The 15,671-nt window shown below is 46.1% G+C and overlaps 1 protein-coding gene and 1 long non-coding RNA gene across 4 annotated transcripts; one reads left to right on the top strand and one right to left on the bottom strand.

Annotated features, from left to right (window-relative positions):
• Positions 1-220: 220 nt before the first annotated feature.
• Positions 221-3,362, bottom strand: LOC130539217 (uncharacterized). The gene is made up of 4 exons (XR_008954064.1): positions 3,167-3,362; positions 2,918-3,025; positions 1,328-1,505; positions 221-1,210 (listed from the first exon to the last, which is right to left on the bottom strand). It is a non-coding gene; the product is annotated as an uncharacterized LOC130539217 (long non-coding RNA).
• Positions 3,363-6,085: 2,723 nt separating this feature from the next.
• Positions 6,086-13,068, top strand: LOC130539216 (zonadhesin-like). Of its 3 annotated transcripts, XM_057057422.1 has the most exons (16): positions 6,088-6,283; positions 6,360-6,394; positions 7,589-7,726; positions 7,802-8,058; positions 8,154-8,238; positions 8,321-8,389; positions 8,558-8,692; positions 8,809-9,065; positions 9,155-9,239; positions 9,324-9,851; positions 9,912-9,954; positions 10,823-11,030; positions 11,115-11,271; positions 11,347-11,672; positions 12,063-12,192; positions 12,294-13,068. In XM_057057422.1, exons 1-16 carry the CDS (start codon positions 6,207-6,209, stop codon positions 12,434-12,436), a joined length of 2,673 nt encoding a protein of 890 aa, XP_056913402.1. In that variant the 5' UTR covers positions 6,088-6,206; the 3' UTR covers positions 12,437-13,068. The 3 variants fall into 3 exon arrangements, with proteins under 3 accessions (XP_056913401.1, XP_056913402.1, XP_056913400.1); XM_057057421.1 differs by having other exon boundaries at positions 6,086-6,283; positions 8,330-8,389; positions 9,324-9,954; XM_057057420.1 differs by having other exon boundaries at positions 9,324-9,954.
• The last annotated feature ends 2,603 nt before the right edge of the window (positions 13,069-15,671 follow it).

Raw genomic sequence — 15,671 nt, 5'->3', positions numbered from 1 at the left:
CGTTCGCACAGAAACCTGGGGTTGCTCATTCTCTTTTCTGACATCAGCATTGTTGGCAGCGCTGGAGTGTGATAATCCTGTATTTTACATCGAATATTTCCTGTTTTTGGAGGCTTTTTCCGCCCAGCAGCCTCTCAACGGTCACCGAGACAACTGAACTCAATAATTACATCGTTACCATCAGCAACCGTGGAGGTGGGGGGGGGGGGGGTCATAGAGAGTTAGTTACACACTAAAGGGGTGGCTGAGCACGTAATTAAAATTTAGCAAGTATTTGCATAAATAAAGCAGCGCATTTATTACTACAACACACCTCCTGCAATGCTTATTTCGCATGCATCTCTCGTGAATTGTGTTCATTTTGCTTTCTGGGCAAATTCAAATCAACGCCATTCAGTTTTCGATTGTAATCCTGGGATCATGATTAAAATTCCCATGGCTTTTGTTTCTCTTATCAGAGCGGCTCCACGCTGAGATAATGCGTGTCTTTATGACTCTGACAAACTTGCTGTGCCATTTGTGTCTTCTCTGATACGTGACAGTTGACATTCAGATGCGGTCTTTTCTCCTTGGACGCCACTGCTTGCCGTTATCTGTTACAAGAAAAAGGAAGGGGGAAAAAAGAAAGGGTGGATGCGTTCGTTGCTGCGGGCGAAGGCAGCTCGTCAGAGCAAAGGAGGGTTTGTCAGAGCCCCTCGGTTGCTGAGACAGGAAAAAAAAACAATGTTATTCCTCCTTTGGCTAATGCTGTTTGAATATATGCACGTTAGCCTGAAAAGTGAAACACCAAAGGTTTTCTCCTCAAACCGTCTTTTTAATGAAACCTTTTGTGTGAATCCCCATTCTGACCAGTTTCAAAGGTGACAGAAAGAAAGAATTTGAGACACAACTAAGAATTAGAACAAAGAGCGCAAGTTCATGTTTGAAACCTTTGATTCTTTGGCTCTTTTTTGCTCCGAGTCTACACATCCTTTTAGCGCTCGTTCTCTCTTTGAGTTGGCTTCTCCCCCGTCCAGTCCTGTAGGTGTACCTGAGTTGAGGAGTGACAGCCCTCACAAAGGTTATTTTTATAGTTTTTGGGTGGAGACCAGCTTCTTGTCGCTAACTGGTTTCAGCCGGTTAGCGACAAGAATAGATTCCCGATCGATGCTAGCGAAGCAATTTCAGTTCCTGCTTCAGCGACTCCAGGAGGGGGGAATGCGCGTATTGTCTAAGAAAGACCAAGATGAGGGAAACATCAAAAAACACAATGCTGATCTCATTTCACGTGTGCTCTTTTTTTACATTATTGATAAAGACAAATCCTCCCTCCATCTCCAAGTCTTACCGACGCCGCTTGCAGATGACATCACCATGCTCCTCTTATATGGACGACTTCATGCATTATTAATTAGAAGCCTTCTCTTCTCTTGTGGCAGCTTCCTCCTCCTCTCTCACGTTCAGTCCTCTGCCATCATTAAGGGGTTTCGCAGAACATTAATGCTGAAAGGAAAACTGTCCAAATTCTGACAGAGAACCAAAAGTTTATGTTAAGAAAAGGAAATTGCGTGTTGCTAATAAAGCAGCTGAAGAATCATGTTGTCCTTCACCCTGTCATCTACGATTACTCCATGTAAAATGACCTTGTTTCTTGACACGAACGTTGCCTAATTTGTGGTATGACATCATCGGTTTACTCAAGGAGCTCGAGTTCGCCGGCTTTTCCTCCAGGGATGCTAACGGTCATGCTAAAGCTGGGTTTAAAATAGTTTTAGAACTATTTTAACATTCAACAACTGAATTCAATATTGGCGGGATTTAAGTATACAAGAGTCTTTTTTTTTTAAAAAGAAAACATGTATTTCAGAGGTTTTCTTCATCGTCCCTGATGTTTGATTACATTCTAAATCCAGTTCTATCCACAGTTACAGTGAAAAAGCCCCATTTGGAGGCCAGTCTCACTGCAAACTCTGAAAATGAACAACACAGCACGTCCCGTCCTCGTTGGCAGCTGTTGAATGACAACACCATGATAAAGCTTTTGTTACTCCTCTACGCCCTCGAAAATGTGCCTTTTGTTTTCGTGACTTTGACTGACGGACACCTGCGGCAGCAAAAAAAAGACTGTGTTTAAATGAGTTATTGTCTTAATTTGATCACACAGGCCCTCATAACTCATGTCCAGAAAGACGTTTTTCCATCTTTATGAGCTTGCTTGGACACGACAGCAGTTCTTTAATCTGCTACCCTTGTATGCCGGGATTGATTTTCAGGGTTTTTACTGCTAAAACGTGGGACTGTGTTTTCTTCCCCTGACACCAGTCACTTACTCCAGCCACTCTCTGTTTACCTCTCCGCGTCTTCCTTGACCTTTTAGCTTGATTTAGAATTAAATGTCTGCGAGTTTTTCGAGTCCCTGCCCTTCTAAGGTTGTGCTGACTAATTCCCCACCTCTGTTAACGTAGAAAAGCCCACCCCCGACCCTTCCCTTCCCCCTCGCCCCGCAACGACGAAAATGAAGAGAAAAACAATTAGTATCACCGATGTGACTGTGTGAGGTGATGAAATTGCATCTCATCCCATTGTAGCGTGTAATGGAGAGCAGTCTGGAGTTAATTGAGGGGAGATGGGCCACTGGGCCACTGGCTGCACCACTATTGTGGTTTTACACCAGTTCATCAGCGAGTCAATCGCTGAACCTCCAACGGAGAAAAAAAATTAATAATTTCTTATCGCATCTCACAAATTGCAATTATCTTGCGTTGGAGACAGATCAGCTGTTGCTGAAATTGAATTCACATGTATTTGATCGTTTTCCGGGTCACTTCTCGAAGCGCCATTTACCTCCAAGTGTGACGTCACTGTGCTGGTAAATATAAATATTTTAGATCTGGTTACACATGAAAGGAAAAGAAAAATCTCGTGTTTTGTAGAACACCTGCAAAAACGTGGCGCCCTGGGTTTGTTTTTCAGGAGGAGAATGAGCGCCACCTGCCGGCGGAACGGTCGGATGGCGCCAAGGTTTTGCTCCACCGGCATGAAACAACTGTTAACAACAGAGCTGCTTGAAAAGAGTGAATAACCAACCACCCCCCCCCCCCCCAAAAAAATAAATAATAATAATTACTCATGAAAGAAATTAAAGAAAGCTGAGGATTTTTTTTATTTTATAAAGCATTTCTCTTACCTAAGTCCTGATAAAGGGTTCCAGCACATCGCACTCTCTGGTTCTAGTCGATTTGGAGGATTGTTGACAAAAGGCTGTGACACAGAGTATTAATCCAGCCTACCTGAGCAGAACGGGCAGCACCTGTACTCATTAAATGACCTGTTAGGCAACTGTGCAGAAGAAGGAGAAAAAACGATGCACAAGAGTGAGGAAACTTTCCACTGGACCATAACGGGAAGAAGGGACAGAGAGGAAGGGCAGGAAGTCACATGACAAGGAGAACAAAACTAGAACATACCGTGTGAACAGCATGAATCTGACAATAACAGTTGGAATGCGACAGACCTTGTTTATGTCTACATAGCAGCTTGTTCACTGTTGTGCTGAGAGGATAAAATGTTAACAAGTTTGACTCTTGGCTGTGAAATTAAGAAATCCAGTGCAGAAAATTCAATGAATATTAAGCAGATGCTACGCAGCAGGCCCTAATTTGTTTTGATAGACTTGTTTTATTGGAGAATAATTAAAAGATTCTATTTCACCCTTTACCTATTCTGCTTTGTATTCAATAAAGCCACATCGTCTTTCTTTACTGCCAGTAATTGTGTTTATTTTTTTATTTTTTTTAAAGCCTATAATTTAAAATGTGTATATTCCCTCATGTCGTGTGGAGTTGGTGTGTTTGCTTCTGCTCCCATTTTGTCTCCATCTGTCCAACCTCACGGGAATGAAGAGCTGATTTATCTTCATTGTGGACGGATGAGATGCTCTCCACAATATGTGCACACGATGGAGCGCGTGCACATAAATTCATGTCACCAAAGTTCAGTTGACTGCTGAAGTACCTGAAGTTCTCCTTCACCAAACCAATGGAACTGCTTCTTCCCGGTTGTCCTTCTGCTGAGCCTGCTGAGGACATCGGTTCCGGCTTCGGATGTGCAGACAAACAGCAACCTCCTCATCACCATCGTCGTCATTATTCCCACTAACGATCTGATGGGATGACACTGGCGGGAGGTGCTGCAGAACGAATGAAACATGGATCACAGCACACGGCTCTGCTTTAGCTGATATCCGAGAGGAATATTGATTCTGTAGGCAAGTGGGTCACAACAGTGGGCCTTTGTAAGAAAAAAAAATTAAAAGATAAGGTCGTTTTTTTTTTCAAACCCACATTCCTCTGCTGCCCGCGTTTGCTCAGGTGTCCCCGCGGCCGGGTAGGTGAAAGGAGCCAACGGGAGTTTCAGAAAGCAAACAGCAGCTTATTAACTGCTGGGCATGGATCCGGTCATGTGGAGTCAGCAGCGATCCTTGCAAAAGCGCCCAGCAAATTGCTTTTTTCTCAGTCCTTTGTTGCTCATTCTCCCGCTTTCTCTGGACAAAGTTGATCATTAATGGGTCTTTTTAATTGCTGCCCGGCGGAAGGGCGAGCAAAAGTAATTCCTGAATGTGCGTCTTACTCCAGTGGATTAATACATAAGTGTGGAACAGACCAGATTATGGAAAGCTTCACAGCATTTAAGTCTTCATTAACCAGTCAGAAGTGGATCATCCCGACTGATTCTACAGATGCCACTTTTTGGCAGGTAAAATCCTCCTACAGCATGTTTGGACACACCTGGGGGACCAGTTTATGAGTAACTTTACACCTGCGATATTTTCCATACACCTTTCACCACCGAAACAGACACAGATAAAAAGGTCAAGACATCAGGCCCTAATCTCCGCAGATAACAGAGTTTCTCTGGTGTTCAAATTATTAGCATACTATTTAGTACTTTGGAGCTCCTCTCGCACCTCGTTATGGTCGGTTTGCTCGGGCCCCGTCTTTGTTGACACATACCGATGAGCTACAGTAAGGTTACAATAAGCGGATAAGAAGAAGAATTGTCGAAATGGTCATCAAGTGTAAAAGTGTATGTGCTTGAGATCCAGCGTGCTCGCTCTGAAAGGCTCTACTCAAAGCCAGTGTTTACAATATCAGGGTCAAAATGTCAGGCGCTCGTTTGCGCAACACCAACGTGGTTTGCACAAGGCGCCGAAGTCTGACGAGTCGAAATCTGCGGTCTATTGCTAGGCCAGGTAATAATAGTGCCTTTTCAAAGGCAAAAATAAAGGCCTTGACCGGCAGAAGCCAACATTTTAGGAGGGGCGAGATTTGTGAGCCTCTGATTGGACGGTGGGTCGGAGAGAGCAGCTCTGATTGGTCAGCCTCGAGACCACCAGGACATGATATAATGATATACTGATAAAGGTTCTTCAGCATGGGGGTGTCGAACAAATGGTTTCATCAACTCTTTGTGTTCTTTTAATTTATTGATTAATTCATTTACTTTTCATGCTTTATCCATAAAACTACAGGAAGGACTACAACTGCTCCTAGAACACTTAGTTCTTCTCTCAGACAACCTGGAGCTTTGATATTCCCTCCAACAACTGCTGCCCCCTCCGCTGGGACCACGGTGATTGGTGGAACAGTCCAGAAGGGAATGTTCTTCTTCATACATTAACTAATGATGTAACTCATATTTGTAATATATTTTTATCTAATCAGCCCACAGCAAGATACTGGATTAGCTGCTCAGACATTTATTGCATGTTAGCCACGCCGCCAAAGAGGCCAATATCAATGAGAGAATGTTCTGAGGCTGATGGGGAGATTGTATGAAGAATCAACATGTGAGACAGAAATATGACAAATATTAAGTAAGGGCTCAGCTGAAACTCTGTTTTATGACATCTTTTTTGATGTACATCTGTATCTTAGCATGTTTCCTTAATAACCTGATGCTAAACCCTGGCTCTGCCTCTCGCTGCCCCCTGCAACTGCATTAGTTACTGTCATCACTTGCACATTTTTACACCCCAGACCCGGTCCAGCCCAATTTTCCCTCTCTCCGCCCACTGTCGCGGTTACCCGGTTAGATGGTGAGCCTATAAATGCGTAAAGCATCCCCCCAGAGGACGACAAAAGAGGGCCGAATCCTCCGCAGTAGAGAAGCGAACCTGCGGCGACGGTGAGAGAGATTATTAACAAGGAAAGAAGGAAAGATCAGCCATGCTCGCAGGACTCCGCGGAGGTTTGGCGGCCACAGCGGCTCTGCTCGTTCTAACCCTGACAGGGAGTCGGTGCAGGTGAGAGTCAACATCATTTCAGCTCATAAGACCGCAGAAACCCGTTAATGATCAAAGCACATGTTTTGTTTCTCAGGGCCGAAGACGTTCATCCATCACTGAAAGACTCAGGTAGGAAAACGCGATGTGGCTCGGCGTCATTCAGACTGTACGGACTCAAATTTGTCGCAATAAACGCCGTGTTTCAAGAGAGCCAGAGGACATGCTTGTCGTTTGGCCCCCTTGTTTAATATGTTTGCGGTGTCGCAGTGGCGAAGCGTGCGACTGGATGAGGAGTCTGCCACCTGTTTCTTTAGGTAAAGGCTATACAAACCGCCCTGGAACTGGTTCCTGGGGCCTGAGTTTACTCACTCTAGATAAGATGAGGTGACCTTTAAATGGCAGGGCCTTTAAGAGCTGACCTGGAACAATGCTCCACAGTTCTGTTTTAATCTACAGGCCAGTTTCAACTGTTCCTCTGCCTGTCGCTAATTGATGTGAAGCTGGCTAATAATTGTTTTATCGCGTGCCTTTCTCCCAGAGGTAATCACTGTGGAGTGTCTGCACTTAAGCTCCAAGCTGATCACAAGATAGTGCAAACAGCTACTTGGATTTTATGGTGATTGTGCTGCGGGGGTTGTCCACCACGTTTTATCACAGTAATAAAGGCAAGAGAGGGGTCCTTTGAATGATATCTAATGAAGAACAGATGGCTAATGCTAACACAGCCTGTGTGAATCCCTGAAGTCCTGCAGAGCCAGTTTGCTGGCACGGAGTGTCCCAATTGGCAGATAGCAACGATGGTGAGATTAAGGGAGGTCCAACTTAATCGGTGAGAGGATGCGCGGCATGAACCTGTGGCACTGATACCGAGATAACATTGGGTGATGCATTAGCGTATGAAATTAGATTAAGTCATTTGGTTATCTCTCACTTTCACTTCTTAACTGCTGCTTTTTATTGCGCTGATTACACAACAGCTTAGGCTGCCAGGAAAAGGCCTAAAGACCTGGACGAGAGACCTGGACGTGTGTCTCTGCTGGGTTCCGCTCATTCAGCGAGTTTTACTGTGCAAGTTATAAGTGTTTTTTTCACCTTTTGAGCCCAGAACGGTGAAACTATAGATGATCTCATGTATAGATACCCGATATTTGCCTCCTCATTGATTCTGTCCATCCACGAAAGAGACAGCATGGATCCCAAAGCCAGCCGATGCTGGGTTTGGGATCGGCTGACATCATTTTACAGATGTACACATCTCCGGTCTTCATTCATCTCGATTGGCTTCTGATCAAATCCTTCTTGTGGTGATTTGCTTTTTCACAGTCTGTCCCATAAACTGCAACTTTGAAAACGATCTGTGTGGGTGGGAGCAGCTTATTCAGGACAGTTTCGATTGGACGAGACATTCCGGACCCACCCCATCAGACCTAACCGGCCCGGACCAGGACCACACCACCGGAGGTAGTTCTCAGCGTTAGAACGTGACAAGTGCTGCGTCAGCGTTTTCCGAGTTTATCTTGATATATGTCTCTGCAGCTGGTTTCTACATGTACATTGAGGGAAACAGCGTAACCCATGGAGATTCAGCCCGCCTCCTGAGCTCATCGTGCCTGTATAACGGACCGCTCTGCTTGGAATTCTGGTACCACATGTTCGGTTCGGCGACTGCGATGGCGCTCAACATCTACCTCCTCAAAGACAACAGAGCCACCAAAGTCTGGTCGGCCAAGAACAACCGCGGCCCAATGTGGCATCAGGCACAAATCGACATCGGTGCGACAGCTCCATTTAAAGTAAATGTTATTAAGTTATTTTTTTAACTGACGGTTAAAATATTATGCTTACGATACAGTTATGCTGATCAGACGTCCATTTATTCATCCTCCAGATCATCGTGGAAGCTATTCGAGGCTCTAATGCTGAATCGGATGTCGCCATTGATGACATTTCAATCCACGCTGGCTCATGCACAGGTGATTTTTATCTCCAACTTCGCACGCAAGTTACTTCCGATTACTCTGATTATAACAGTTTATCGCTCACTTCATCTCGGAGGTTTTCCAGCCATGGCAGTTGAAAGTTGGCTTCCTACTACACCTGCGGATGTGCCACCTTCACGACTAGGTGAGTGCACAGGAAACCGGATTTTCTGGACCACTGACTCAACAACAGGAGGCCTAATTGTAGTTAGACGTTAATTTCAGGGTCAACCCTAATCATCCTATACATGGGCTTAAATACAGGTTAACGAGGCTGTGCCAGATGCTGATTTCACAAATCCTTTTCTTCCAGTGTGCAACGCTGAATGTAACTTTGACAGACACCTCTGTAGCTGGAGTCAGACGGTCACAGATGCTTTTGACTGGACGTGGCAAAGCGGTTCAACCCCCACCCCCATGACGGGGCCCTCTGCTGACCACACAGGGGGTAACACGCTCGTTCCCTTTACGCACAAATATCTGTGAACACAAGATTCATGATTACGGGTAACACCTGTGTTGTTGTTGAAAGAAGACAGTGTGAATCATTTCAGTGCTTTTTAGGTGGTCGGTATCTTTACATCGAGGCCAGCAGCGTGACACATGGGGACACGGCTCGTCTGATCAGCGCCGAGTGTTCTAACTCAGGGCCAAAGTGTCTGCAGTTCTGGTATCACATGTACGGCTCAGCCGATACGATGGGCCTCCACGTGTACTTGGTCCAGAACAATTTGGCTCGTAATGTTTGGAGAATGACCAATGACCAGGGAAATATGTGGCGTCTGGCTGAGGTGGAGCTCACAACCACTGGAGTGTTCCAGGTCAGGTCGCCTCCACTGTCACAGTCCAGTGAAGACGCCACCGTCTGATTTGTTGCTAGGAAGTTTAACTCAAAGTCTGTTGTGTGCAGATCATCTTTGAGGGACGAAGAGGCTCGAATGAAGAGTCCGATGTGGCCATAGATGATGTAAAGCTTTATCATGGAGAGTGCGCAGGTGAATCTGTCCTCCATGGGATGTTTGTTTTAATTCTGATATGAATCATTGATGCAGCTTTCTTGATTGTGATTGATTTAACAGACCTGAATAAACCAACACCAGCAGCCACAACCTCTATGCCGACATCAACAGAAGCTACAGTGGAGCCAACAATTGCTACAACCTCAGCTCAGCCTGAAACAACAACAGGTGCAACACAACCTCTAACTACTGCTGAGCCAGCAACAACAGGTGCAACACAAGCTCAAACTACAGCTGAGCCAGCAACAACAGCTGAGCCAACAACAACAGGTGCACCACACCCTCCAACTACTGCTGAACCAGCAACAACAGCTGAGCCAACAACAACAGCTGAGCCAACAACAACAGGTGCACCACGCCCTCCAACTACTGCTGAACCAGCAACAACAGCTGAGCCAACAACAACAGGTGCACCACGCCCTCCAACTACTGCTGAACCAGCAACAACAGCTGAGCCAACAACAACAGGTGCACCACACCCTCCAACTACTGCTGAACCAGCAACAACAGCTGAGCCAACAACAACAGGTGCACCACACCCTCCAACTACTGCTGAACCAGCAACAACAGCTGAGCCAACAACAACAGGTACACCACGCCCTCCAACTACTGCTGAACCAGCAACAACACCTGAGCCAACAACAACAGGTGCACCACACCCTCCAACTACTGCTGAACCAGCAACAACAGCTGAGCCAACAACAACAGGTACACCACGCCCTCCAACTACTGCTGAACCAGCAACAACAGCTGAGCCAACAACAACAGGTACACCACGCCCTCCAACTACTGCTGAACCAGCAACAACAGCTGAGCCAACAACAACAGGTACACCACGCCCTCCAACTACTGCTGAACCAGCAACAACAGCTGAGCCAACAACAACAGGTGCACCACAACCTCCAACTACTGCTGAACCAGCAACAACAGCTAGAGCCAACAACAACAGGTACACCACAACCTCCAACTACTGCTGAACCAGCAACAACAGCTGAGCCAACAACAACAGGTGCACCACAACCTCCAACTACTGCTGAACCAGCAACAACAGCTGAGCCAACAACAACAGGTACACCACGCCCTCCAACTACTGCTGAACCAGCAACAACAGCTGAGCCAACAACAACAGGTACACCACACCTCCAACTACTGCTGAACCAGCAACAACAGCTGAGCCAACAACAACAGGTGCACCACGCCCTCCAACTACTGCTGAACCAGCAACAACAGCTGAGCCAACAACAACAGGTGCAACACAACCTCCAACTACTGCTGAACCAGCAACAACAGGTGCAACCCAACCTCCAACCACCGCTGAGCCAGCAACAACAGCTGAACCAGCAACAACAGGTGCAACACAACCTCCAACCACAGCTGATCTTGGAACAATAGCTGTAACACAATCAACCCACCACAATCAACAAGTTCATTTCTTTTCTTTCGTGTCTCCTGAATTGACACTGTAAAAACACACCAATGATAATTCTAAATTGTATGGACCTGTTTATTAACCTGTTTACCTCGCTGCGTACCCTAACTCTTTGGTCTATTTTTGTAGCACCACTGTGTCCCCCCAACAGTCATTACTCCCCTTGTGTCCCTGCCTGCACTCCCACATGCACACACCTGAACGGTCCCCCACACTGCATCCAGATTGAGGCATGTAACCCAGGATGTGTGTGCAATGACGGCTTTGTGCAGAAGGGCAGTGTGTGTGTCCCTATTGGACAGTGTGGCTGTGTGGACGAGAATGGCCACAAACACCAGGTGACTAGGGAGACACTCCCCAACACCGGCCTGTTCCGGAGAGCCTTTCTAACCCCCCCCGTGATGATCGTTTGTCTCCCCCAGTTCGATGAAGAGTGGTACACCAGTCACTGCAGGCAGAAATGTGAGTGTGAGGAAGAAGACGGGGTGGGTGAGATTGAGTGCGATGATGAAGATGGATGCGACGACGACGCCGTCTGCCTCCCGAATCAAGAGGGGGATTATTACTGCCAGCCCACAGGTACGATCAGTCTCCGCCTGCACCTGTAGCAGACGTCTTGTCATGGTTTATGAACTGCACCATGCGTCTCGGCAGGGTTCGGGGATTGTACCATAACCAGAGACTCCAAGTACTCGACCTTTGATGAGTTGAAGTATGGCTTCGAAGGCGAGCACTCCTACGTGCTGGTCAGGTCCAAAAACTTGCCACAGAACTTCCAGGATGTTTATGTGGAGGGCATCTATGCACAAATCCACGACGGCGACGACAGCAGTGAAGAAGAGCGCGATCGCAGAGATAGTGATGAAGATGATGACGAAGAGGAGGACAGCAACGAGCAAGACGGGCGCCACAGGCTGCACGAGCTCAAGATCCGAGTGTACAACCACACCGTGGAGTTCAAGAAGAACCGGGGGCTGGTCGTAAGTACTGGCAGAACTTTGATCGATGTGCTTCTTCACTTGAATGTGTACAGTGGTGCACCATGGGTGTACCGTGGGTGTACCGTGGGTGTACCGTGGGTGTACCATGGGTGTACCATAGGTGCACCATGGGTGTACCATGGGATGCACCATGAGTGTACCATGGGTGTACCATGGGTGTACCATGGGTGTACCATGGGTGCACCATGGGTGTACCATGGGATGCACCATGACTGTACCATGGGATGCACCATGAGTGTACCATGGGTGTACCATGGGGTGCATCGTGGGTGTACCATGGGTGCAGGCTCATTCCCTAGTTGTGGCCTTCCAGGTACCTGTATGGTGTCAACAGGCACAGGCAAAATGAGCTCCTCTGTCCTCTCTTAGGTGGATGGAAGGAATATCAAACCTCCCGTTTCACCATCTGCCGGTCTGAAAATCTACCAACGCTCATCTCGCATCTACCTGAAGTCCGACTTCGGTCTCTTGGTGAAGTTTGATGGACATGGCGCCGCAGGTAACCTCGTTTAGCCTTGTTTAAGGGTGTAATGGACTTACAGTTGACCTCAAATGTGGCGTCCAACAGTTTCTTTTGGGTTTCATGCTTGGTTTCCACAGAGATCACTCTGCCACGCATATATAGGAGGAAGGTGGGAGGTCTGTGTGGGAACTTTGACCAGCAGAGGCACAACGACTGGATGAAGCCAGATGGCACGCTCGCCCGCAACGTCCGCGAGTTTGGAGCCAGCTGGAGAGTTTAGATTTTACACACAGACGTGAGGGAGGGACCGAGGTTTGGAAGCTGACAGCCCATCATCACAAAGTTTTCTGACTTGTCTTGACGAGATCAACTTTGTGGGTTTCGGGAAAATTAGCCCATCTCACTGAAATATCTGGAGGGTTTTGTTTACCGTCTATTTATTCTCAAAGCCGTTGAATCCCTGTGTGCATATTGTAATTTGCAGCGTAATGGCCGTACATGCTAAACGGAAGAAAAAAACCCATGTCGAGTAAATGATCACTTCAAATGCAGCTTTAAGTCATCACATTGGATGGATGGATGGATGGATGGATGGATGGATGGATGGATGGATGGATGGATGGATGGATGGATGGATGGATCCTCAACTCATATAGAGAGATCATTCTAAATCTGATGACCAAGTGCACTTTTAAAATCTGTCTCGATTGCCTCAACCTGCTATTGTTGAGGGTGAGAAGCTTTATGAGCATTTTAAATAAAATGAAGCCATTTTTTTGTCATACACAGGTTGTTTTTTTTTTCCAAAACTGATTCTGTAAAATGAACTCTAATGAACAGATAATGTGCTTCGTAATGGCAAATTGTTTTAATGATGGCAATAATTAAAGATTTATGGCATACAAGCTTGAATTTAGCTGCGTCCTACTTAAAAGTGAATTATCCTGGAAAGAAAAAGAGCCAAATTGTTCATTTTTCATTTTGAGTGTATTTCCTGTCATTAAAATAGCAGCACCAGATATGATGGTGCAGTGACGGCATTTTAACAGCAGGAGGCAGCGATGCTTAGATTTTACATAGTCGTGAGGAGTAGAAGTGATAATACGACTGCTAAATTGCACATAAATTGAAAAGTTTTACTAAGAAAAATTGAAAATCGCTGCTGAACAGCGGTAAGTAAAGATGCCTTTTTTAATTAATTAATCTGAACTGTGCATAATTGAAAATGATTATTCAATTTGAATCCAATTGATAACTGAATTACAGAAATGTTGCGGTAACAGCCAAACAGTAACAATATGGATTTACCAAAACCTAAAGTACACTTGGTTGCTTAAAGCAAATATTGCCAAATCTTTAAAGAAAAACAATTATCAACTAAGTCTTCTAATTTGATTGTTTGTTATTTTTATCATTGTTATTTCCCCTGTCTTTATGAGATAACCACAATATATTACTGTAACTTAATGGTTTACTCGTTTAATTTTGGAAAATAAACGTATTATTAATTCAATTTTATACATCATATTCTCAATTTCAGACTACACTGACTTATAAATATAATAAACAAATCTAATGATAATATGGGAGCTTCATTAACTCCTCAATCAGAGGTGCACTGGTAAAAGCAATCATTCCTGTTGAAACAGTACCTCAGGCCGACCTGTAGATGGCGACAACAGTCCAATAATGGGAGTCTTTTTAGTGCTAGCGCCATCGTGACCACCAGGGGGCGGTACAGTCACAGCTTCATTCGCCATTTCGCCACACGAAGAACTGATTTATTTATTCTTCCAATTATAAAAAGGCCTTTTAACCCAGGGGTATGCATGAAGACAGATAAGCTAATGTGACTTATTTGTGATCATAAGCAGATTTTATCATTTAAATGTCTTTTTTTTTAAAGTATATACTCTATAGCCTATGTTATTTTGAACAGCAGCAAGTATTTTTGGATACTTTTTTCTGTTGATGACAATAAAGCAGACAGGTCCATTTACGTAAAGTTTGACCATAAGAACACCCTTTTTTGCCCAATTCGTCCTATTTAAAAACAAGCCCGTGTTTTCACCCAAAACGAATCATTTCAAATGATGGACATGCCGCACCGGTCACGCACAGGTGACTTTTAGATTTAGTTTTGTGTTTTCCTGCGGGAATACAAACCAGCTATTTATCATAACAGCTTTCCCCGCGTCTTCCCCTCAGGTTGCGCAAGTTGTCATGTGTTCGTTCGATTTGCTGCGGTAGAACTCTGAGCGTGCACGCGTGCGTGTGTTTTGGGGTTGTTTTTACCTCTATAACTTTGGGCTGTCGTGTCATACTGATGAGGCAAACATTGTGACCTAAACCCCGCGTATAATTCACGCAGCGCTGATCTGCTGCGCGTCGCCGGGCTCGATGGGGATCCGCGCGTCTGCGGGGCGGAGGAGGATGACACACAGATTTAATTACGAGGGAAGGAGAGGAAACATCTCCGCACATGCCCTCGGGGACCGGCACAACCTGGGAGCGGATAGTTCAAATTAGGCCTGCGGTGTCACCCCAGACTCACCTCTGACCTCCCTGATTTAATTGCGCATATACGACCTCGCGAAAGAAAAATTGGGTTTAAAACTCCTTCCCTTCGTTCCTCCTCCTGCCGCCCGCGTTTCTGCGCTCCCGCACGGCCCCGTTCCGCTGCCAGTCAGTTAAACGTCGTCAAGGTGTGGCGCAAATGGAAAGCGCGTGTTCCTCATAAACTCCTCTCCGCCATCCCGCCATTGAAGCCGATTCCAAAGAGTGAGTCACAGCTTGGTAAACCGAGATCATGTGGGGTCACCCAGAGGTTGAAGCGGCCCGAGCCCGCGCGCACACTCTCCGAAGATCAGTTACAATGTAATGACAAAGGAATGTGGCTCGGTTCTGACTATTACATGGAGCTTTGGACCCTAATTAGAACCAACCAATTTGAGAGCAGGATGTCAGCTTTGTTTTATTTGAAACTGTAGACACATTTATATTCAGCCCGAGTTTGAAAGCATCAATAAATGTGTAGAAAAATAAAAACGACATGAATGCATCAAAGGCTAATAAACTCTTTTAATGGTAAATGAAATCAAGCGAGGGAACACACACGCACATGCACAGGCACACACTCAGGTATCCACGCTCCCCTGTGGTGTGTGTACATGTCGAAGGCCCCGTTGTTATTGATCCTGATTGGGCCTCACAGGAGGCGATTCCGGCCTGCCTTTGACCCGAAGTCGTCCAAGTTTCCAGCCTCCTCAGATGATCAGAGGCAGCGGTCCCCTCCTGCCTGCTCGCCTGCGTGAGACGTTTGATTGGTGGATGGGGGTGGGGGGGGGGGTGTACTTACTGCAGGTTTGGCAAAATCACAAGCAGGTCTCACCGAAGTGCACGGCACAAACTTTTTCATGCTCCTGGATTGCGTGTCCCCTCCCTGACCGACGTCCACTCAGAACCCACGCTCCCATTCAAACGAGCCCTCCTCCCTGCGCTTTAAAGGCCGCTCT

Source organism: Takifugu flavidus, chromosome 15, assembly GCF_003711565.1.
Source record: "Takifugu flavidus isolate HTHZ2018 chromosome 15, ASM371156v2, whole genome shotgun sequence".
Taxonomy (NCBI): Eukaryota; Metazoa; Chordata; class Actinopteri; order Tetraodontiformes; family Tetraodontidae; genus Takifugu; species Takifugu flavidus.
The sequence above is the reverse complement of the archived record's forward strand: the minus strand, read 5'-3'. Positions and strand labels throughout refer to the sequence as shown.

Excerpts from the sequence above, each read along its gene's own strand:
- LOC130539216 (XM_057057420.1), top strand. The coding sequence starts at position 6,207 with ATGCTCGCAGGACTCCGCGGAGGTTTGGCGGCCACAGCGGCTCTGCTC. Across the intron at positions 9,066-9,154 it reads CAACCACTGGAGTGTTCCAG|ATCATCTTTGAGGGACGAAG; the intron begins GTCAGGTCGCCT and ends TGTTGTGTGCAG. Across the intron at positions 9,955-10,822 it reads GCTGAACCAGCAACAACAGC|ACCACTGTGTCCCCCCAACA; the intron begins TGAGCCAACAAC and ends TATTTTTGTAGC.